The sequence below is a fragment of the Heptranchias perlo genome, chromosome 18 (assembly GCF_035084215.1).
Source record: "Heptranchias perlo isolate sHepPer1 chromosome 18, sHepPer1.hap1, whole genome shotgun sequence".
Lineage (NCBI taxonomy): Eukaryota > Metazoa > Chordata > Chondrichthyes > Hexanchiformes > Hexanchidae > Heptranchias > Heptranchias perlo.
The window spans coordinates 57,373,983-57,397,150 of record NC_090342.1 but is presented as its reverse complement, the minus strand read 5'-3'; the positions used below and the strand labels follow the sequence as shown (position 1 = coordinate 57,397,150).

General features: G+C 46.6%; 1 protein-coding gene across 2 annotated transcripts in view; it reads left to right on the top strand.

Moving 5' to 3' along the window:
* Window positions 1-23,168, top strand: part of kdm5a (lysine demethylase 5A) — a 241,156-nt gene that overhangs the window by 1,313 nt on the left and 216,675 nt on the right. For both annotated transcript variants that reach the window (XM_067999950.1, XM_067999951.1), the window contains exons 2-5: window positions 5,804-5,881; window positions 12,372-12,494; window positions 19,025-19,195; window positions 22,700-22,756. In XM_067999950.1, the coding sequence (XP_067856051.1) occupies window positions 5,804-5,881; window positions 12,372-12,494; window positions 19,025-19,195; window positions 22,700-22,756 (429 nt within the window). The remainder of the gene's footprint in view (window positions 1-5,803; window positions 5,882-12,371; window positions 12,495-19,024; window positions 19,196-22,699; window positions 22,757-23,168) is intronic.

The window sequence follows — 23,168 nt, the reverse complement described above, 5'->3', positions numbered from 1 at the left end:
TCCCTCCCCCCGCTGTCTCTCCCCCTCCCCCAGCTGTCTCTCCCCCCCTCCCCCCCGCTGTCTCTCCCCCCTCCCCCCGCTGTCTCTCCCCCCTCCCCCCGCTGTCTCTCCCCCCTCCCCCCGCTGTCTCTCCCCCCTCCCCCCGCTGTCTCTCCCCCCTCCCCCCGCTGTCTCTCCCCCCCTCCCCCCGCTGTCTCTCCCCCCCTCCCCCCGCTGTCTCTCCCCCCTCCCCCCGCTGTCTCTCCCCCCTCCCCCCGCTGTCTCTCCCCCCTCCCCCCGCTGTCTCTCCCCCCTCCCCCCGCTGTCTCTCCCCCCTCCCCCCGCTGTCTCTCCCCCCTCCCCCCGCTGTCTCTCCCCCCTCCCCCCGCTGTCTCTCCCCCCTCCCCCCGCTGTCTCTCCCCCCTCCCCCCGCTGTCTCTCCCCCCTCCCCCCGCTGTCTCTCCCCCCTCCCCCCGCTGTCTCTCCCCCCTCCCCCCGCTGTCTCTCCCCCCTCCCCCCGCTGTCTCTCCCCCCTCCCCCCGCTGTCTCTCCCCCCTCCCCCCGCTGTCTCTCCCCCCTCCCCCCCCCCCCCAAAAGACAGTAAATCTATTGAAACAGAACAACAGCTTGAGGCAGAAAGGTACACTCAGGATGCAGAGAGATAATGTTTGTTAAGGAACATTAGAAGGTTCACTCGGTTAATCCCGGGGATGAGGGGGCGGACATATGAGGAGAGGTTGAGTAGATTGGGACTCTACTCATTGGAGTTCAGAAGAATGAGAGGCGATCTTATTGAAACATATAAGATTGTGAAGGGTCTTGATCGGGTGGATGCAGTAAGGATGTTCCCAAAGATGGGTGAAACTAGAACTAGGGGGCATAATCTTAGAATAAGGGGCTGCTCTTTCAAAACTGAGATGAGGAGAAACTTCTTCACTCAGAGGGTGGTAGGTCTGTGGAATTTGCTGCCCCAGGAAGCTGTGGAAGCTACATCATTAGATAAATTTAAAACAGAAATAGACAGTTTCCTAGAAGTAAAGGGAATTAGGGGTTACGGGGAGCGGGCAGGAAATTGGACATGAAGCTGAGTTCGGATCGGTCAATGCCCTGTGGGTGGCGGAGAGGGCCCAGGGGCTATGTGGCCGGGTCCTGCTCCGACTTCTTGTGTTCTTTAGATTTGTGGTTGGGATCAGATCAGCCATGATCTTATTGAATGGCGGAGCAGGCTCGAGGGGCCGATTGGCCTACTCCTGCTCCAATTTCTTATGTTCTAACACAGCCTACTGAAATAGGGAGTGGAGCGTCTCCATTATTTTAATATCATGCAAAGATAAGTACGAACTAAACTAAGGGAATCCTGAACAAGGGAGCATAATAAAATTAGAACAAGGCCATTTAGGAGTGAAATCGAGAAACACTTTATCACACAAAGGGTAGTGGAAATCTAGAACCCTCTCCGCCAGAAGGCTGTGGATGTTGAAATTTTGAAGCTTGAGATGGATAAATTTTTATGAGGTAAGGGTATCAAAGGATATGGATCAAAGGCAGGTAAATGAAGGGGTATAAATCAACCATGATCTAACTGATTGACGGAACAGACTCGAAGGGCTGAATGGCCTACCCCTGTTCTTTTGATCATTACTGTGAAATAAAGCAGCTTAAAGAGCTGAATCTTGTCTCAGCCAGTGTTGACTCAGTCCACCTTTGGAGAGATTCAAGAAACACATGTTCTAAGACTCAGAAGGGGGTTCATTGTTACAGTGTAGGGCAGTGTGAATCAACGCCTATAAAAGTAAGATGCTCAGACTACTTACTGGAGCAACTGACGCTAATGAACTCGAGGGTATTTATGGTAGACCAGTGTTGTCCAATACGTTAGCCACTAGCCACGTGTGGAAGTTGTGTTCCTCATTTGTAAATAAAAAATGGGTAATAGACACCATCGTTGGGAATGTCATTTCAATATTCATATGCATTGCATATGTATGAATACTTTAACCCCTTTGTACATTTGTTGTGAAATGGTAAGACGAAAAGCAGTGTTTTTTGATCATTGAGTGCTTCACTTCCTTGGTTACTGAATGGTGGGAGATGTTTAAGTAATTCTACACGTGAAGTGTATTCTGCATAAGGTGTTTTCTAAGTTAAATTCTGTTCTTATTGCATGGTATTTGGGATTTGTTGGTGCTTTGAGAATCAAATTCCCTGGTTCGATCCATTTTTCTGTGAAAGCTAATTAGTGGCCTTGGTAATTATACATATTCCTTTACCTGTGTAGTGAGTTTCTTTCTAATCTTTTTAAAGCACATGATATATAGCAAGTTAGAAGTCAGCATCTGTTAGCACCACTGGGCTTTGGTAACACTGGGATGGGGGTGCTAAGGTTCCTATACTACTGAATATAGGAATAGTAGGATAAGACAGGTTAATGCGTGGCTGGAGGATTGGGGCAGGAAGGAGGGCTTTAGATTCCTGGGGCAGGAGGGATCTGTTCAAGATGGATGAGTTGCACCTCAACAGAGCTGGGACCAGTGTCCTTGTGGGGAGGTTAATTAGTGCTGTGGGGGAGGGTTATGGGAACCAGCATGAAACATTGGAGAGGAGAAACAAGGTGTACAGAGGACTGGGAGGAACAAATAGAACTAGATTAAAGAATAGTTCAGAAATAGGAGGGATCAGACAGGGGGCAAATGTGAGGCAGTCTAAAATGAGTTTGGAGTGCATGTGCATAAATGCATGTAGCATGGAAATAAGGTTGGTGAGCTGCAGGCTCAAGTCGGCACATGGGACTATGATATAGTGGCAATAACAGAGACCTGGTTCAAAAAAGGGAAGGATTGGGTACTTAATATTCCTGGCTACAAGGTAGTCAGGAAAGATAGGGAAGGAAAGAAAGGAAGGAGGTTGGAGTATTGATCAAAGAAACTACTATAGCACTGGAGAGGGAAGATGTAGTCGAGGGGTCAAATAAACTATGTTAAGGAACAATAGAGGAGCTATTATGCTACTGGGTGTATGCTATAGGCCACCAAATAGTGGGAAAGAGCTAGAGGAGCAAATTACAGAAAGATGCAAGAACTACACAGTAGTGATAATGAGGGACTTCAGTTGTCCCAATATAGACTGGGACAGTAACAGTGTAAAGGGCAAAGAGGGGGAGGAATTCCTGAAATGGACAAGAGAATTTTCTTGAACAGTGTGTTTCCAGCCCAACGAGGAAGGAAGCAGTGTTGGATCTAGTTCTGCAGAATGAATGGGGCAAATGGAGTATGTTTAAGTGGGGAGCATTTGGGGAACAGTGATCTCACTACCATTAGGTTTAGAAAAGTTATGGGAAAAGACAAGGCACAATCAAATTTGAAAGTACTTAACTGGAGGAGGGCTAATTTCAGTGAGTTAAAAAGGGATCTAGTCCAGGTGGATTGAAAGCAAAAATTGGTACACCACTGGCATTTACCCGACAAAGTAGAAAATTGCCCAGGTATGTCCTGTCCACAAAAGCAGGACAAATTCAATTACCATCATCAGTCCACTCTCAATCATCTGCAAAGTGATGGAAGGTGTCATCAACAGTGCTATTAAGCGGCACTTATGCACCAATAACCTGCTCATCCAGGCTTGAGCTGATAAGTGGCAAGTAACATTCGCGCCAGACGAGTGCCAGGCACTGACCATCTCCAACAAGAGCGAGTCTAACCAACTCCCCTTGACATTCAACGGCATTACCATCGCCGAATCCCCCACCATCAACATCCTGGGGGTCACCATTGACCAGAAACTTAACTGGACCAGCCATATAAATACTGTGGCTTCAAGAGTAGGGCAGAGGCTGGGTATTCTGAGGCGAGTGACTCAGCTCCTGACTCCCCAAAGCCTTTCCACCATCTACAAGGCACAAGTCAGGAGTGTGATGTAATACTCTCCACTTACCTGGATGAGTGCAGCTTCAAGAAGCTTGACATCATCCAGGATAAAGCAGCCCACTTGAATGGCACTCCATCCACCACTTAAACATTCACTCCCTCCACCACCGGTGCACCGAGGCTGCAGTGTGTACCATCCACAGGATGCACTGCAGCAACTCGTCAAGGCTTCTTTGACAGCACCTCCCAAACCCGCGACCTCTACCACCTAGAAGGACAAGAACAGCAGGCACGTGGGAACAACACCACCTGCACGTTCCCCTCCAAGTCACACACCACCCTGACTTGGAAATATATCGCCGTTCCTTCATCGCCGCTGGGTCAAAATCCTGGAACTCCCTACCTGTGGGAGAACCTTCACCACACTGACTACAGTGGTTCAAGAAGGCGCTCACCACCACCTTCTCAAGGGCAGTTAGGGATGGGCAATAAATGCTAGTCTTGCCAGTGACGCTCACATCCCATGAATGAATAATAAAAAAATGCTCAGTTTGGGTTCTGCCAGGACCATTCAGCCTGTGCCTTTGCTAGCCCTTCGACTGGAGATTTCTGCTGTAATCCCATTTCCATGTCCTTTCGAGATCTCTTCTTTACATCACACCTCCCTACATTACACTTTAAAAGTACTTCATTGGCTGTGAGGCACTTTGGAACCTCCCAAGGTCGTGAAAAGTGCTATATAAATGTTTGTTCTTTATTTCGTTTTCAAATACCAATTCAATTCCATTTTAATTAATGTTGTCTCACATCAGTAACCTGGAACAAAGTTAATCTTTTGCGTTTTTCTTAATAACACACAATCTCTCATTCCTGATTTAATTCCAGTGAATCTTCACTATATTCTTTCCATGGCTCTTCGGGTATTCTTGCAACAATGTGTCCAAAACTATTCTATTTTTGCTCCTGTTTCTTGCTGACTGGTTTGTCCTGCTTGAATTTCATGGAGGTTTAGAAAAGGTTGTTTAGTGCTGTTGCCACACATTTCAAATCAAAATACCAAGGTCTATATGTATCAGCAACCGAGGTATGTGCAAATTAATAGAAGCATGGTGTTGAACCTTATAGTGACCTGCAGGGCACCATGGTAACACTAGAAACACAAAAAGATTGCGCATCACATTGACTAAAAGTTTACTGAATGTGTGATGACTATGTTTTCCAGGGTTCCTCTCACATTTGTAAAAAGTTCAGACAACTAACCGCTGCTGAAGTTCGGAAAGAGCTAAGAAAGAAAGATGTACATTTAGATAACTCCTTTCGCGGCCTCTGGACACCCCAGAGCTCTTTGCAGCTAATTAAGTTATTTTGAAGTGCAGTCACTGTTGTAATATAGGAAATGCGGCAGTCAATTTACACACAGCGAGGTCCCACAAACAGCAATGAGATAAACGACCAATTAAACTGTTATTGCGATTTTGGTTGAAGGATAAATATTGGCCAGGGTACCAGGAAGAACTCCCCTGCTCTTCCTTGAACACTGCCATGGGATCTTTTATGTCCACCTGAACAAGTAGACAGGGCCTTGGTTTAACAATTCATTCAAAAAACGGCACCTCCAACTGTGCAGTATTCCACTGAAGTGTGCATTGATTTGTCAGCCGAGAATATGTGCTCAAGTCTCTGGAGTGGGACTTGAACCACAACCTTCTGACTCAGAGTTGAGAGTGCTACCCACTGAACCATGGCTGGCACCTTAAGGTAATAGAATCATACGGTATTAACTTGAATGAATTGGGGAGGGAGGTAAGGAAACCATATGAATTGAGTTGTCAAATTCGCAAATGTTGTGTGATTGCCTTCAAGGATTGTTCAGAAACTTTTTTAAAATCTCTACTTGCCAATGAGGAGACGATGTGGGCTTTACTCGAGACAGAAGCTTTCAGTTTCTTTTCCTTTTTCAGGATTGGCAACCACCTTTTGCCTGTGAGGTGAAAAACTTCCACTTTACACCAAGAGTTCAGCGACTCAATGAGCTAGAGGTGAGAGGGAAGCTGCATTGAGTCTGATGAAGCCTGAATAGATTGCTGTTGTATTATGTGCCTCTCTTTTTCCCCCGAACATGAATTTCCCCATTCTGCTGTCATCATCTGGGGCCTGTTGCAGTTCAGGCTGTTATTATATGGGGCCTGTTTCAGAGGGGGGTATGGGGAGGGATACGATGGTGGGGAGGGGGATGTATTCCGTTTGGTTGTAGCATTTTTCCTCCTTTAGCTTAGCTTTTTATTGTAATATTTCTCGTCTCACTTTTAACCAAAGCAGCCCGCTTGATTGGCACCCCATCCACCACCCTAAACATTCACTCCCTTCACCACCGCCGCACAGTGGCTGCAGTGTGTACCATCCACAGGATGCACTGCAGCAACTCGCCAAGGCTTCTTCGACAGCACCTCCCAAACCCGCGACCTCTACCACCTAGAAGGACAAGAGCAGCAGACACATGGGAACAACACCACCTGCACGTTCCCCTCCAAGTCACACACCATTCTGACTTGGAAATATATCGCCGTTCCTTCATCGTCGCTGGGTCACAATCCTGGAACTCCCTATCTGACGGCGCTGTGGGAGAACCGTCACCACACGGACTGCAGTGGTTCAAGGCGGCGGCTCACCACCACCTTCTCGAGGGCAATTAGGGATGGGCAATAAATGCCAGCCTCGCCAGCGATGCCCACACCCCATGAACGAACAAAAAAAAATTGAGGATTTCCCTTCTGCTCTTTTGTAAACTACTTGTCAATTTCTGTTTATGCTCTAATTCATTATCCTCTTCCCTGGTCCCACCTCACTTTTAACAATTCTCTTTTTACTGATATATTTGTGGGATACTTTACAGTTTTTAGTTTTTAAGAGATTCTCTTTTCAGTGTCCTGTTCACTCCTGATCCCTCAACATCTGTCCTTATTTTCCCATGTTCTCTCAATCAAGCCTATTTTGCCCTCCTCTTCAATTCTAGTTTGTTTTTCGCCTCTTTATTTCTCCACGCATTCTGGAATTTGAATTAGTAATTTTTAATAGGATGTGTTTATTCAACTTTGCAATCTCCGTTTTAAAAATATCCCACTGTTGCCCGACAGATCTGTGGCAATTTTTCTTTCCTTCTCACCTCGGCTAGCTCGCTCATCTTTCTAAAATCTACCAATTCCATGCTGGTTCTCTTGATTTTGTATCGTTACAATTTGGACCTTATCACATTTAACTCAACTACCTGCACTATTATTCATTATTCAGAACACGATTGAGCAGTGCCTCTCCCCTTGTAGATATACAGACATACTGCTTGAGTAAGGAGTCTTGCACACATTTTAGGAGTTCCCTTCCCCTTCCTCAGTTTACTTGCTCCCTGCTCCCTGCCCCGATCAGTGTTTACCTTCCAACTTCGCCGTTCTTTTCGACGGAGCCTGTTTTTTCTGCTGGGTCACCTCAATCCTAGTATCATCACTCCACGCTGAGCTGAGCTGGCTCTGATCTGTTTCTGCTGGTTCCCATCCTACTCTGGAGTCTGCTGGACTTGCTGAATAACCTTTGCTCTGCCGCTTCTCGCCTGCCTTCCACTGTCGCTGACTCCATTCACCCCTCCACTGGTATACTGGATCTGTTAGTGTGCACTACTGGTCACCGAGGCCAATACTGATCTCCGCTGGACCCTGGATCAACTTATGTTGGCTCATGGTCGATTCTCCACGCCTCCCTGGGTCTCCATTTTCCACAGAAATACCTCCTAGTATTGCATCCACTGATACTCTTCCGCCTCACACAGCTCAGGACTCACTCAACCTCCGGACCTTGCCATAAGTTCGTTGATGTCTGCTGACTCCACCCTATCAGCAAGTTAACTTCACCCCACCATGATACATTTGACTTTTAACCTTGGACTGTCTCCTATTGTCCCCTCCTTAATCTTCGTTTACAACCAGGACATATCTATTGTAACATTTGCCACGTGTATGTAACCTGTGTTTCCCTGTGTCCATTTGCGTGTGCATTTTGGCTGTTGCACCAGACCCGAGCTCATTACTTCTATCTTCCTTTACCTTTTCTGCTCTTTTTCCCTCTTGGGCCCTTCTATCCTGTCTCCTCGCCGCCTTGTTACCTGGTCATGCCTCCTTTCATTTTTCCCCTCTTGGGTACTTCACTCCCCCAAATCCCTACCCCAACCTTTTACTACTCCTCAACCTTCTTGGTCTCCTGCTGCTGTCCGAGGCTTAACTTCCACTTGGATAAACCCACAGCTTCCCTCAGTGCTGGTACAGGATTCTCCGAAGGACCCATTGAGGCACTCGTTGCTGCTTCCTTCTGAGCAGTAACCCCATCCTCCCCTCTCACTGACCTTTCCACCCAGCACGCCTGCTGTGGGCTAATCTTGCCAACCTCCTTCCCGTCCCACTGGCCCCTCCCACTGCTGAACCATTTGACTCGACCAATGGATCAACAATCGCCACCCCTCTCCTCGTCTCCCTCTAGAATGCCCCTTCACTTGTGAACAAGGCCCTTGCCATCCATAACCTCATTGTGGATGATTGCATCGACATCATATCCTTGACAGAAATCTGGCTGACGAGTGATGACACCTTCCCCCTTAATGAAGCCACCCTGCCTGGCTATACCTTCCACCACTTGCCCGCCCAGACTGCCGTGGTGGCGGTGTGGCCCTTATCACCAAATCACACCTTGGTCTGTCCCCCTGCTCCTCTGGCATCTTCTCCCTTCAGTGCCTCATCTTGTTTCACTCCTCTCGCATCGCCCTTAAAATCCTCGTTCTCTACCACCCACCCAAGTACCATCAATCTGGCCCTGATAATTCTATGCATTGTATTACCTTCCCTTTGGAAGAGGTGATCACTGCCCCAGCCAGCAATAGGTCCAGCTCTCACTTGAAGGAAATCAGTGAATTGGCATCCACAGCCACGAGCCGACAGCCTGTTCCAGAGGTCCACTATTCTGAGGAAAGAACCACCTCCTGACATCTAACCTCGATCTGGCCTTGTACAACTTAAAATTGTGACCCCTGTTCCTCGCTAACCTATTTAATTGGAACAAGCTGTTAACTGGAGTACAATCTATTCCTTTCATCATCTTATAAACCTCAGTCAGATCACCCCTAAGATTACGCTACTCTGAAGTGTAGAGACCCAGCTCTTTTAGCCTATCTAAAGGTGCTTTAAACTGGGAATTAATCTTGTGACCCTCCTCTGCACCCTTTCCAAAGCCTCAATATCACCCACCATGTTAGGTGACCAAAACTGCACACAGTATTCCAAATGAGGCCTGATCAAGGTCTTGTACAAGGACAAAATAGTACGCTTTGTCTTATAGTCAACTGTCCAAAAATGCACCTCAACACCCGACTCGCCCCAGCGATCTCTTCACGGCATTGTTCGTGAACCTAGAACTAGAACTCCCAGATCTCTCTCTCCACCTTCTTTAATGTTTTTCCCTGGAGGGTTGAACGTTCACCCTGCCCACATGCACTTTTCCAAGTTAAAGACCATTTGCCAGTCACGAGCCCAGTCCCCCCACACATCAAGATCCACCTGAAGCCTTCGAGCATCACCTACAGTCCTGACACTCGCACAGATCTTGGTATCTTCTGCAAATTTGCAGATCGTGCCCCCAACACCTACATCCAAATCATTAATAAAAATAGTAAAGAGCAACGGTCCCAACACCGATCCCTGTGGGACACCACTGGTGACCAGCCTCCAAACAGATCCAAATCCATCTGTAACTACTTTCTGCTTGTGGCCTTCCAGTCAGTTCTCAATCCAGCTCAATATATTACCACTAATACCAGAGGCTTCGATCTTGCAGAGAAGTCTCTTGTGCCGTACCTTGTCAAAAGCTTTTTGGAAGTCTGAGTGGACAATGTCCACTGGGCTTCCCTCATCCACCATCTTGGTAACTTCTTCAAAAAAATATAATCAAATTTGTAAGACATGTCTTTTTTTGAAGCCATGTTGGGTGTCCCTAGTATGTCCCTCTCTATCTAAGTAATCATATATTACATCCCGAATGGTTCCCTCAAAGCATTTTTCCTATTACTGATGTCAAACTGATGGTCTATAGTTACCTGGGTCCGGCTTGTCTCCCTTTTAAAGATGGGCATTACATTAGACTCCTTCCACTCTACGGGAACAATCCTAGAGTGCAGTGACCTATTAAAAATATGGGCAAGGGGCTCGCCCAGCATGTGTCCCATCTCCCTGAAGACCTTCGGGTGGATATCATCAGGCCTGGCTGCTCCATCTATTTTCAGGTTCTTAATTCCATCTAAAACAATATGTTAATCTATGTTAATATTACTAGTTTTATTATTAACATCATTAAATTCTAACAGTAGAGCATCGTCTTCAAGAGTGAAGGCCGTGCAAAGTACGCGTTTATTATTTCCGCCATACCCAGTGTGTCCTTCGTAACCTGTCTTTGAGCATTCATCAATGGCCCAATACAGTCTTTGACAGTCCTCTGACTCTTGACATAACTGAAAAACTTTTCTCATTACTTCCACAGTTGTTTACAATCCACTTTACCATCATCCTTTTAGCTGATCTAATTGCAGCCGTATTTCCTTTAGCTACTCTGTTTAGTTGAGTATTAAATGCCTTTAGATTGTGGAAACATTTTTGTTTATATCTTTGTCTTTGTACCTGACCAGTCAGTCACCTTGACTTCTTATCGCACTTCCTTCTTTTGACTTTGGGCACATATTTGTCTTCCACATTTTTTCATCTTGTTCTTAAAAACTTTCCATTTGTATTCTACATCGGCCTCGTCACCACCCAGTAGGGTTAGCCAATTAACCTGTTTCAAATCTTCTGCCATTTTAGCGAAGTTTGTCCTTCTGAAATCTGGTACAAGTTTCTAGATTTTCAGTACTTTGGCTCTACCAGCCAATTGAAACCTTATAATGTTGTGGTTTTATCTTTATAATGATGTGGTCTAAGCCTTATAATGTTGTGGTCATTGTTGACCCTGCATGGAGTCCCGATATGAGCTCAGGCTCACTACTAGATTTAATATATGATTATCCCTGGTTACTTCATTGATGTGTTGAGAAAAATTCAGCAAATCTTCCAGCTGCACTTCCCACCACAATCATCGTGCCACTGAATTCCAGGAAAATTAAAATCACCCCTCAAACAGAGGCTTTAGAAATCTGTTTCCATAGTAACTCCACTTTCAGGTGTCTGACCTGGGGGTCTTTAACAATGACCAATAATTAGTCTCTGCCCATGAGCTTGGTCCACTTGAACCCAGATAGCCTCAGGTGTACCTAATGAGGCAAAATCAAGTCTCTTGAGCCATTAGTTTCTCACTGATTTAAAAATAGCAACCCCACCTCCTCTGTGACCTACTCTATCTTTCCTGAATCCCTTGGAGCCTTTTAGGTGAATTTCTGTCCTATTTCTTTCATCTAGCCATGTCTCAGAAATCCATAAAATACCTAATTTTTCCAAGACAGCATATGATTGCAGTTCTAACAATTTGTTTCTAACACTCCTTGCATACACTCCTTTACATAGAAACAATTTAAAGGTCTCTCATCTACCTTAGTTATTTATTCTTGTATGCCCCTTACCTGGTTTAACTGCATGTTTAGAGTCTATGCAATGATCAAGGTTAGTACAACTAACTTCAAACATATCTGCATTATCCCCATGCTGATCTAGTTTAAATGGATCTTGAAAGCAAGCTCATTACCCTGTGCCAGCCTTTGTGCTCCCAGGTTTAGACGGAGACCGTCCCCCTAAACAACTTCGCTGTCCAGTGAACATGTCCCAATTGTCAAAAGGTGGAATAAATTTTTTTATCATTCAAAGATTTTCCATTTGTATTCTACATCGGTCTCGTCACCACCCAGTAGGGTTAGCCAAAGTTCAGATGAATGTGTCCATTTTTCAATGTAAATTTATAAATGAATAAATTTGGGAGGAATGAGCTTAGGTAAATAGAAGAATTAGAGCTGGATGTAGTACCAAAGTCAGTGTTGCACTTGGAGAAAGTGTGTGCTATATGCAAGAGTTTTATTATATTTATAGATATTTGTACATGGAGTGCACACTATTGCTTCCTGCTATGTAAAGATTGCCAATGGGAATTCCAATGTTAAAATATTGATATTTAGCTGGAACTGTTACCTGTCACATTACTGTGGAGAATTGTATTATGTTTCCCCCGCATGCCATTCAAAATGCTTTCTGAAAAATATTGTCTGCCATTTTTTTCCCCTAACTGAAATTTATATTGTCCAAAATAAATAAAAAATCAATTTTACATGATCGATTTTACCTATTGAATTATCTTGTCTTTTAATACTTTCATTCAAGTTTTTCTTTTTGAAAGAAAGATTTTGTTTTTGTTCATATTCATAACCATTTGTCGTTGGGTTAATATAACATTGTATTGAATGAGTTGGTGTACAGATTTTTAATAACGTTCCTAACTGAACAAGGTTGTGTTGTATGCTTTCAGGCACAGACCCGAGTGAAGTTGAACTTTCTAGATCATATAGCAAAATTCTGGGAACTGCAGGGATCCACGCTGAAAATCCCACATGTGGAGAGGAAAATGTTGGATTTATACACCCTCAGTAAGGTCAGACCTTCAGCCCACTTAGAGGAATAATTCTACATATTTTGTTTTTTTTTCTGCACAGGCAGTATGATGAGAAGAAAAATTGAACAATATACTTGTTTAATCGACGTGCTCTGTGTACACCCGAATAACATCACAGGTGTCTATCCCTGGCTCTTAATTTCAGGCTGCCCTTTCCTTGTTTTGTTACCAAATTTTGATTGAGCATTGGACACTATCTGGACACTTGCTGGACATTATCTTAGTGACACGCATGTTTAGACCTGTTTCAGCAGATCCACTTTAAAAGCACTAAGGCAATTTGAATCATCCGAAATGAGACGGGGGAACTAGAAGCAATAATTCATAGCGAGGAGCCAGATGTGGTAGGGATAACTGAAACATGGCTACATAAGGAACAGGACCGGCAGTTAACTATTGCAGGATAAAATATATTTAGAAAGGATAGGGAAGGAAGAAAGGGGGTGGAGTAGCTATACTAATTAGAGTATTTACTGAGGGAGACTAACAAGGTGGGAGGGATATTAGAAAAAGAGATTGAAAAAGATATTAAAACATTTAAGATAGAAAGGGGGGAAATAATTGCGAAACTAATCAAACTTAGGGAGGATAAGACCCCTGGACCGGATGGATTGCATCCACGAATATTAAAAGAAGCTAGAGAGGAGATAGCAGAGGTATTATTACATACATATAAAAAAATCATTAGAAAAAGGACTGACGGACAGCTAATGTTGTTCTGTATTTAAAAAGGGAGCTAGAACAAGTCCAGGAAACTATAGTCCAGTTAGGTTAACGTCAGTGGTAGGAAAGATAATGGAATCCTTACTCAAAGATATAATAGAAAAACATCTAGAAACTGAAAATATAACATAGGAACAGGAGTCGGCCATTCAGCCCCTCGTGCCTGCTCCGCCATTTGATAAGATCATGGCTGATCTGTGATCTAGCTCCATATACCTGCCTTTGGCCCATATCCCTTAATACCTTTGGTTGCCAAAAAGCTATCTATCTCAGATTTAAGTTTAGCAATTGAGCTAGTATCAATTGCCGTTTGCGGAAGAGAGTTCCAAACTTCTACCACCCTTTGTGTGCAGAAATGTTTTCTAATCTCGCTCCTGAAAGGTCTGGCTCTAATTTTTAGACTGTGCCCCCTACTCCTAGAATTCCCAACCAGCGGAAATAGTTTCTCTCTATCCACCCTATCCGTTCCCCTTAATATCTTTTAAACTTCGATCAGATCATCCCTTAACCTTCGAAACTCTAGAGAATACAACCCCAATTTGTGTAATCTCTCCTCATAACTTGACCCTTGAAGTCTGGGTATCATTCTAGTAAACCTACGCTGCACTCCCTCCAAGGCCAATATGTCCTTCCGAAGGTGCGGTGCCCAGAACTGCTCACAGTACTCCAGGTGCGGTCTAACAAAGAATAGTCAGCATGGATTTCAGAAGGGAAAGTCATTCTTGACTAACCTTATTGAATTCTTTGAAGAAGTAACAGAAAGAGTAGCTATGGGGAATGTAGTAGATGTAATATATTTGGATTTTCAAAAGGCCTTTGATAAGGTACCATATTGCAGACTCATGGCTAAGGTCGGAGCATGTGGAGTCGGGACAGGTAGCAGAATGGATAGCAAATTGGCTACAAAACAGAAAACACAGTAGGGGTTAAGGGTAGCTACTCAGACTGGCAAAAGGTGGGAAGTGGTGTTCCACAGGGATCGGTGCTGGGACCACTGTTGTTCACAATTTACATAAACGATTTGGACTCGGGAATCGGAAATACAATTTCATTATTTGCGGACAATACAAAACTGGGGGGTGTGGTTAATGCAAAGGAAGAATGCATTAATAAACTTGCAGAATGGGTATGTAATTGGCAAATGAACTTCAGTTATAGATAATTGTGAGGTGATGTATTTTGGTAGGAAGAATAAGGCCACATACTGCTTGGATAATAGAGTCTAAACTGGTTAGAGGAGCAAAGGGATCTAGGGGAGACGGATACACAAATAACTAAAAGTAGTGATGCAGGTTAATAAGGCTGTAAAAAAGGCTAATCAAGCACTGGGGTTCATTTCTAGAGGGATAGAATTGAAGAGCAAAGAAGTTGAGAGAAGCAAAGAGGGGTCTAGATAGAGTAGATAGAGAGAAACTGTTCCCATTGGTGGAAGGGTCAAGAACCAGAGGACACACTTAAGGCGATTGGCAAAAGAACCAAAGATGACATGAGGAAAAGCTTTTTTACCCATCAAGTAGTTATGACCAGGAATGCGCTACCTGAAAGGGTGGTGGAGGCAGATTCAATCGTGGCTTTCAAAAGGGAATTGGATAAATACTTGAAGGAAAAAAAATTGCAGGGCTATGGAGAATGGGAGTGGGACTAGCTAGATTGCTCTTGCAGAGAGCCGACACGGGCTCGATGGTTACAGCACAGGATGCCATTCAGCCCAATCTATGACTATGATTCTAAGTTATGTTAAACTTGTATAGAACCTTGTTAGACCACACTTGAAGTACTGTGCACAGTTTTGGTCTCCATTCTTATAGAAAGGCGATAGAGGCATTGGAGAGGGTGCACAAATGATTCACAAGGATGATACTAGAACTGAGAGGATATCCTTGGCAGGAAAGGCTGAACAGGCTGGGGCTCTTTTCTCGAGAAGAGATGGCTGAGGGGTGACCTGATAGAGGTCTTTAAGATTTTGACAGGGTAGACTTAGAGAAAATGTTTCCACTTGTGGGGGAGTCCAAAACCAGAGCTCATAAATATAAAATAGTCGCTAACAAATCTAATAAGGAATTCAGGAGAAACTTCTTTACCCGGAGTGGTACCTACCACTAGGAGTAGTTGAGGCAAATAGCATGGATGCATTTAAAGGGAAGCTAGATAAGCACATGGAGGATAAAGAAATAGATGGGTGTCCTGATAGGGTTAGATGAAATAGGGAGGGAGGAGGCTCGTTTGGAGCATAAACGCCAGTATATACCAGTTGGGCCAAATGGCCTGTTTCTGTGCTGTAGTTTTGATTTAACTCAATGTAAATCCTTCTATATTATAAACAAATCACAAGCTGCTCATTTCTCTCCTATCTCCCCTCTTGTCCACGAGACCCACTTCCTGCTCTCTCGACCCTATTCCCACTTAACTGCTGACCACCCAACTTCCCTTCCTGACCTCCATGCTAACCGATATTGTAAACGGTGACCTCTCCTTAGGTATTGTCCCCCTCCCTTTCAAATCTGCCATCATCACCTCGCCCCCGTTAAAAAGAAAAAACAACCCTTGACCCCTCTGCTCTTGCAAACTATCGCCCCATCTCTCATCTCTCTTTCCTCTCCAAAGTTCTTGAACATGTTGTCGCCTCCCAAATCTGTTCCCATCTTTCACGCAACTCCATGTTTGAACGTCTCCAAACAGGGTTCTGCCTCCTTCACAGCACTAATCAAAGTCACAAATGACATCCTATGTGACTGTGACCATGATGAACTATCCCACCTCATCCTTCCCGACCTATCTGTAGCTTTTGACCTGGTTGGCCACATCATCCTCCTCCAACACCTCTCCTCCAGCTGAGTGGGACTGCCCTCGCCTGGTTCCATTCTTACCTATCTAATCATGGCCACAGAAGCTCCTACCATGGCTTCTTTTCCTGCCCCTGTACAATTACCTCTGGAGTCCCTCAGAGGACCCCGCCACGACCTCTGATTTGTCACCCTGCTTGTCCGACATCCGGTCCTGGATGAGCTGCAATTTCCTCCTGTTTAAACATTGGGAAGACCAAAGCCATTTTCTTTGGCCTCTGCCACAAACTCCGTTCCCTGACCACCGATTCCATCCCCCACCCTGGCCATTGCCTCAGGCTGAACCAGACTGTTCGCAAACTTGGTGTTCGACTTGACCAAAAGGAGCTTCCGCCTCCTCTCCGTCATCAAGACTGCCTACTTCCACCTCTGTCACTGCCTCAGCCCGTTTGCTGTTGAAACTCTCGTCGATGCCTTTTTTTTAACCTCCAGACTCGATTATTCCAATGCTCTCCTGGCTAGCCGCCAATCTTCCACCCTTTGTAAACTTCAACTCATTCAACTCTGCTGTCCGTATCCTAACTCGCCCCCTGTGCTCGCTGACCTACGTTGGCTCCTGGTCCGGCAACGCCTTGATTTTTAAACCCTGATCCTAGTGTTCAAATTCCGCCATGGCCTCACCCCTCACTATCTCTGTAACCTTCTCCATCCCTACAACCCTCAGAGATCTTTGTGTCCCTCCAGTTCTGGCCTTTTGTGCATCCCCCACTCTCTTCACCCTACCATTGGCGGCCGTGCCTTCACCTGTCTACTACAACAACAACTTGCATTTATATAGCGCCTTTAACGTGGTAAAACGTCCCAAGGAGCTTCACAGGAACATTATCAAACAAAATTTGACACCGAGCCACATAAGTAGATATTGGGACAGGTGACCAAAAACTTGGTCAAAGAGGTAGGTTTTTAGGAGCGTCTTAGAGGAGAGAGAGAGGTAGGGAGGCATAGAGGTTTAGGGAGGGAATTCCAGAGCTTAGAGCCTAGGCAGCTGAAGGCACGTCTGCCAATGGTGGAGTGAAGGAAATCGGGGATGTGCAAGAGGAGAGAATTAGAAGAGCACAGTGTTCTTAGAGGGTTGTAGGACTGGAGGAGGTTACAGAGATAGGGAGGGGCGAGGCTATGGAGGGATTTGAAAACAAGAATGAGAATTTTTAAATCGAAGCATTCTGGGCGGAGAGCCAATGCAGGTCAGTGAGCGCAGGGGTGATGGGGGTGAATGGGACTTGGTGTGAATTAGTATATGGGCAGCAGAGTTTTGGATGAGCTCAAGTTTATGGAGGTGCAAGGTGGGAGGCTGGCCAGGAGAGCATTTGTATCGTCGAGTCTAGGTCCTAAGCTCTGGAATTCCCTTGCTAAACCTCTCCGCCTCTCCATTGTTCCTCGTTTAAGACCATGGTTAAAACCTACCTCGAGCCAAGTTTTTAGTCACCCATCCTAATACCTCTTTCTTTGGTTCGGTGTCAATTCTTGCTTGATAACGCTCACGTGCAGCTCCTTGGGACGTTTTACTTTGTTAAAGGCGCTATATAAATGCAAGTTGTTGTTGCACTAGTCGGGATGTTGAATGCATTGATGCATATCCTCTGCCCTAAAGCTGTATCTCAGGCTGCAAGCTATTATATTCTCTTGATACGATGCATATAAGGAGAGAAGACCTCACAGGATTGAGTATGGAGAGAAAAAATCAGCATAAAATGTTTTACCAAATCTGTCTCCTTTAGCATTATCCATCTGTGAAGATTAATTTGATTTTTCATCATTTCTAATTTTTGGGAAAAGCTATTGATCTAAAATGGTGCACTCACTGTTTAAACATGCTATACCATGTAGTAGGTATTGACCTTTGATTCCCCACTTCAGTTTCTGTCGGATTGGAGGCAGTGAGGCATCAAGAGAAGAAGGTTGCTTTCTGAGTGGGATGGTAACTTGGAGACTGAATTGGCCTGGCTGCTCATGGTGATCGTTTATAATGTGCACTGATTGCTTGCTCTGATTCTGAGGGACAGTGAATGATCTTTTGTGTATTTTCAATTTCCCTGGTAGAGCTTCAAACTTTATTTCCTATATAAAATTATAATGTTGAGCATTCTGCATTGAGATTAGGGAATCAGGAAATGAATACTAATGTTTGTTGTCAGGGTTGGTATCATCATGGCATGGGACTTTTGCCAGTTTTGATTTCATTTGCAACTGTCAAATTTTTACCCATGGTTATTTTTTGTTTCCCTTAACGATTGCATCACTTGAAGTTGATTATCAGTCAGAGCTTTTGCTTTTGAGAGGTCCAGGTTCATAAAGGCTTGGGGACATGAGGGAGGAATTTAATGCAGCACGAACTACACAAATATTGAGAACAAGATGAATAAGAAATAGGTTATTAAAATTCTAACTTTATCAGCCATGCAGCATGCATTTCACCTGTGTTTAATTATATTTTTGATTTAGCTACTGTGTAAAAGGTGTAAAATATGGACAGACTAAGGTTTGGTTAGGTTAAGGAAAACTTGAAAACTGCTTGTCCACAAGAAAGTGATCAAAATAGGACGTTAGGAGAGGAGTTCTGGGGCTGAGAATGCTCTTGATCTTAAAACTCTGAATCCTTTTAAAATGAGTTTTGTTTTATTCAGATTGATCAGTTTTTTTTCCCCACTCACTTTTCTCCACTGAAGGTGCTGGCATGAACGGCAGTCTGATACCTTACTCAAATCGTCGTTCTTGCTGTATAAGCCGAGCCAGTGAGTGTCAACAGGAATTGGGCTGTGACAAGGAGCAGGAATCCTGGTTTTCTGAGCACAGAACAGGAATGTAATGTGGGATCTTTCTGGTCCATATAGCTCAGTATCCACGCTACTGAGCCATCAGAGCAGCAGATTTTGTTTAATTTTATCTTGAATGGCCCAGACTTACTGCTAATATATTGATTAAGATTGCATTTCCCTCCTGCAGATGGTTGCAAGTGAGGGAGGATTTGAAGTGCTGTGTAAGGAGAAAAAATGGGCAAAGGTAGCCAGTCGAATGAGTTACCCCCAAGGAAAGGGCATTGGCTCGCTGTTACGGTCGCACTACGAGAGGATTCTATATCCATATGAGTTGTTTCAGACAGGAGCCAGTCTTTCGGTAAGACTAATCTACATAAACATTTTGACTTAATTCTAGCAGCACTCGAATTACCTACAGGCAACAGTCACACTACCAGAGCTGCTGCTGAGATAACTTACTGGTGAATTTATCCACCAAGTTATCTTTGTCTTTTAATGCCTTTGTTAAAGTTTTTACTGGAAGTGCTCAGTCGTCCCAAAGCCTGGTCTTAGACGTGATGTTTTTGCTCAGAGCTGTGACTGGGAGCTGAATTTGAATTGTGCAGTGTACCTAATTTCCCAGGACCTTTCAGTCATCTGGACTTCTGGAATATCTTTCTTTAGTTCTAGCAGTTTCTGTTCAGTTTTTTAAAAATTCTATAAACATTTCTTCTAGATTTTCTTCATTCAGGTGAACTGAGTTTTTTTAAGATGGTTATAGAATTTATTTTAAAAAATAAGGTGAGAGATTGACACAAAAATGAGTGTGTTGATTACACATCTGTTGTAACTTCTGTCTTATGTTCTAGAAAAATGATGCATATTCATTTAATATATTTATCCAAAAAAAATTGAATTTTGAAGCAAAGTCTATCTAATTATTTTACCTGTGTTTTGGTAACAGTTAGAAAATGGAAGGAAGCATTCTAACTGCTGACGCCTGTGAGCTACACATGGACACAGACGCAGTCCTGGCTCTCTCCATTTTCACTGGCTTTTAAAAAAAAATAAACTAAAGTCAGTTGGATTTTTTAGCATTTGGATAGGCTGAGGCCATCAGGTAAAAGCTTTAATAAAGGCATTGAAAAACGCACCAGATCATGAAATGGGTACATTTAAACCTTTTATTGTGAAATACATTTTTTTAAATTCACTTTGTTTAAATCTTTATTGTGGAGATTAGAAATTTCAATCATTGAGAAAAATGTTGAATGGAAAAACGTTTCACAAAACATTGAGCAATTTGTGGGAAGCGAGGGATCAAATCACACAATCCATGATGCTTTTACATATGCAAAATCCATAGTAAATATGAACGTAGAAGAAAATTAACATTGGGAGGGGTGAGACTGGAGAAGAGGGGGTGGGGGGGGCGGTGAGACTGGAGAAGAGGGGGTGAGACTGGGGGGGCGGTGAGACTGGAGAAGAGGGGGTGGGGGGCGAGGTGGGGGGTGGTGGTGAGACTGGGGGGGCGAGGTGGTGGGGGGGGCGAGGTGGTGGGGGGGGCGAGGTGGTGGGGGGGGGCGAGGTGGTGGGGGGGGCGAGGTGGTGGGGGGTGGTGTGGGGGGTGGTTGGGGGTGGTGGGGGGGGTGGTGGGGGGGTGGTGTGGGGGGTGGTGTGGGGGGTGGTGGTGGGTGGTGGGGGGAGGTGGGGGGTGGTGGTGAGACTGGGGGGGGGGTGGTGGGGGGGTGTTGGTGAGACTGGGGGGGTGGTGGTGAGACTGGGGGGGTGGTGGTGAGACTGGGGGGGTGGTGGTGAGACTGGGGGGGTGGTGGTGAGACTGGTGGGGGGGAGGTGGTGAGACTGGTGGGGGGGAGGTGGGGGGTGGTGGTGAGACTTGGGGGGCGAGGTGGGGGGGTGGTGGTGAGACTGGTGGGGGGGAGGTGGGGGGTGGTGGTGAGACTTGGGGGGCGAGGTGGGGGGGTGGTGGTGAGACTGGTGGGGGGGAGGTGGGGGGTGGTGGTGAGACTGGGGGGGGAGGTGGGGGGTGGTGGTGAGACTGGGGGGGGAGGTGGGGGGTGGTGGTGAGACTGGGGGGGGAGGTGGGGGGTGGTGGTGAGACTTGGGGGGGCGAGGTTGGGGGGTGGTGGTGAGACTGGTGGGGGGGAGGTGGGGGGTGGTGGTGAGACTGGAGGGGGGGGAGGTGGGGGGTGGTGGTGAGACTGGAGGGGGGGTGGTGGTGAGACTGGAGGGGGGGGGAGGTGGGGGGCGGTGGTGAGACTGGAGGGGGGGGAGGTGGGGGGTGGTGGTGAGACTGGAGGGGGGGGGAGGTGGGGGGCGGTGGTGAGACTGGAGGGGGGGGGAGGTGGGGGGCGGTGGTGAGACTGGAGGGGGGGGGAGGTGGGGGGCGGTGGTGAGACTGGAGGGGGGGGGAGGTGGGGGGCGGTGGTGAGACTGGAGGGGGGGGGGTGGGGGGTGGTGGTGAGACTGGAGGGGGGGGGAGGTGGGGGGTGGTGGTGAGACTGGAGGGGGGGGGAGGTGGGGGGTGGTGGTGAGACTGGAGGGGGGGGGAGGTGGGGGGTGGTGGTGAGACTGGAGGGGGGGAGGTGGGGGGTGGTGGTGAGACTGGAGGGGGGGGAGGTGGGGGGTGGTGGTGAGACTGGAGGGGGTGGGGGGTGGTGGTGAGACTGGAGGGGGGGGAGGTGGGGGGCGGTGGTGAGACTGGAGGGGGGGGGAGGTGGGGGGCGGTGGTGAGACTGGGGGGGGGGAGGTGGGGGGCGGTGGTGAGACTGGGGGGGAGGGGGAGGTGGGGGGCGGTGGTGAGACTGGGGGGGAGGGGGAGGTGGGGGGCGGTGGTGAGACTGGGGGGGGGGGAGGTGGGGGGTGGTGGTGAGACTGGAGGGGGGGGAGGTGGGGGGTGGTGGTGAGACTGGAGGGGGGGGAGGTGGGGGTGGTGGTGAGACTGGAGGGGGGGGAGGTGGGGGGTGGTGGTGAGACTGGAGGGGGGGAGGTGGGGGGTGGTGGTGAGACTGGAGGTGGGGGAGGTGGGGGGTGGTGGTGAGACTGGAGGGGGGGGAGGTGGGGGGTGGTGGTGAGACTGGAGGGGGGGAGGTGGGGGGTGGTGGTGAGACTGGAGGTGGGGGAGGTGGGGGGTGGTGGTGAGACTGGAGGGGGGGAGGTGGGGGTGGTGGTGAGACTGGAGGGGGGGGAGGTGGGGGGTGGTGGTGAGACTGGAGGGGGGGAGGTGGGGGGTGGTGGTGAGACTGGAGGTGGGGGAGGTGGGGGGTGGTGGTGAGACTGGAGGGGGTGGGGGGTGGTGGTGAGACTGGAGGGGGGTGGAGGTGGGGGGTGGTGGTAAGACTGGAGGGGGGGAGGTGTGGGGTGGTGTTGAGACTGGGGGGGGGGAGGTGGGGGGTGGTGGTGAGACTGGAGTGGGGGAGGTGGGGGTGGTGGTGAGACTCGGGGGGGAGGTGGGTGTTTTTGTTACGTATGTTCTCAGTCTTGACCAGTCTGTTGATTTATGGCCATGTTTGTGGAGTTGTGTCTCTGATCTCTGCAGTATTTATGGCTTCCTTTGTTTAAGCACTGCTGCCTGACTATGTGTGATATTGGTGTTAGTGTTGGGTATGCTTGATGTGATTTTTCTGTGTAATAGGTGTGTTTACGCTGATATTGTATGAGTGTTTTCTCGTGTTTGTGGCTGTGGGGTCGCCTCCAGCATGATGGAGGCACCATCAGCTATTTCAATTTGTTACATTTGATCTTGTTCACTTAAAACACTACAGGTTCCTAATCCTAAGGTGCAGTATTTACTAGACGTATTGGTCTCCCAGCATTGACCAGTTTGTGTCCATTAATTCTGCTATTATTCATCTTGTAATAGACTTCTGAAAACACCTCTCTGCAGATCTTCCCTGGCTCTGTGAAAACCTTGAATCAGGTAGGTAAACCTCTCTGGTGCTTAATCATCTCTATCTCTCTTCGCCCCCCCCACCGCCCCACTCCCGGCCCCTGCTTCTTACATGCAAAAAAGTAACAGGGGTCTAAAGTTTTATATGTTCCCTGTCAGGAAGGGCTAGTCGATGCAAGAAAAATATCACTATGTAATGGTTCAAAATTAAATGGGGCAGGGACAATGTGATGTACTCCTGGTATGGATAAATAAATGTACATCAGAATTAAATGTGCTGGAAAGTTGTCTTCTTTCAAACCCTGTGATGATGTTGGCCAATTTCTAGTTGTAAACAATTTTACAACACCAAGTTATAGTCCAGCAATTTTATTTTAAATTCACAAGCTTTCGGAGGCTTCCTCCTTCCTCAGGTGAATGGTGTGGACACATCGTTCACCTG